Source organism: Calidris pugnax, unplaced genomic scaffold (genome assembly GCF_001431845.1).
Source record: "Calidris pugnax isolate Ruff unplaced genomic scaffold, ASM143184v1 scaffold194, whole genome shotgun sequence".
Classification (NCBI taxonomy): Eukaryota; Metazoa; Chordata; class Aves; order Charadriiformes; family Scolopacidae; genus Calidris; species Calidris pugnax.
In genome coordinates, this window is record NW_015090923.1 from 288,805 (window position 1) to 289,454 (window position 650).

Genomic DNA, 650 nt, shown 5'->3' on the forward strand with positions numbered 1-650 from the left:
CCCCCCACCGGGAGGAACGGCGGGGCTCCGCATTCTGATTGGTTATCGCCGCTGTCACTCTCTCCCTCCCGCCTCTGCGATTGGGCGAGACGTGCCGGGAGGGAGGCGCTCTGGCCGGGCCGTGCGTCTCTGTGGCCGCGCCCTCTGCTGCCCCCTCAGGGCGGCCCGTGATGGCGGCGGGAGGCCCCGCTGGGAATCGGGGGGCCCCGCTGGGACCGGGGGGGGTCCCGCACCCCACCGCCCCACCGGGGGAGGGGGGCACAGACCCCCGAGGGGCGAGGGCCGGGCCCGCACCACCTTTGGGCCCGCGGTTATAGTGGCTCTGCCGCCCCGTTAACAGTGTCATGGCCGCCCTGAGGGGTGCCCAGGCCCCGTCCCTCCAGCCCCGGTGCCCATCGGCCGCCCCGGCGCTGCGGGTCCCCTCTGAAGGCCGTCGAGGGCATCCCCGGCTGCCGACAGCCCCAGAAAGCAAATGTCCCCAGCAATAATTGATGGCCGAGGTCACCCTCGGCCTGTCGGGGCCCGGCTCGTCTTTCCCAGCCCGGAGGTTTAATTACCTCCGGTAACGACAGCCGGGGCCGGAGACTCCCCTCAGCCGCCTGGCACAATGGCGGATCCTGTTCCCCATCAATCATTCATGGCCCCGCTGC

At 72.0% G+C, this 650-nt stretch overlaps 1 protein-coding gene across 1 annotated transcript in view; it reads right to left on the reverse strand.

Moving 5' to 3' along the window:
- Positions 1–346, reverse strand: part of ADIPOR1 (adiponectin receptor 1) — an 8,894-nt gene extending 8,548 nt beyond the window's left edge. The window contains exon 1 of the mRNA XM_014951333.1: positions 59–346. Coding sequence (XP_014806819.1) covers positions 59–346 — 288 coding nt within the window. The remainder of the gene's footprint in view (positions 1–58) is intronic.
- Positions 347–650: the final 304 nt, after the last annotated feature.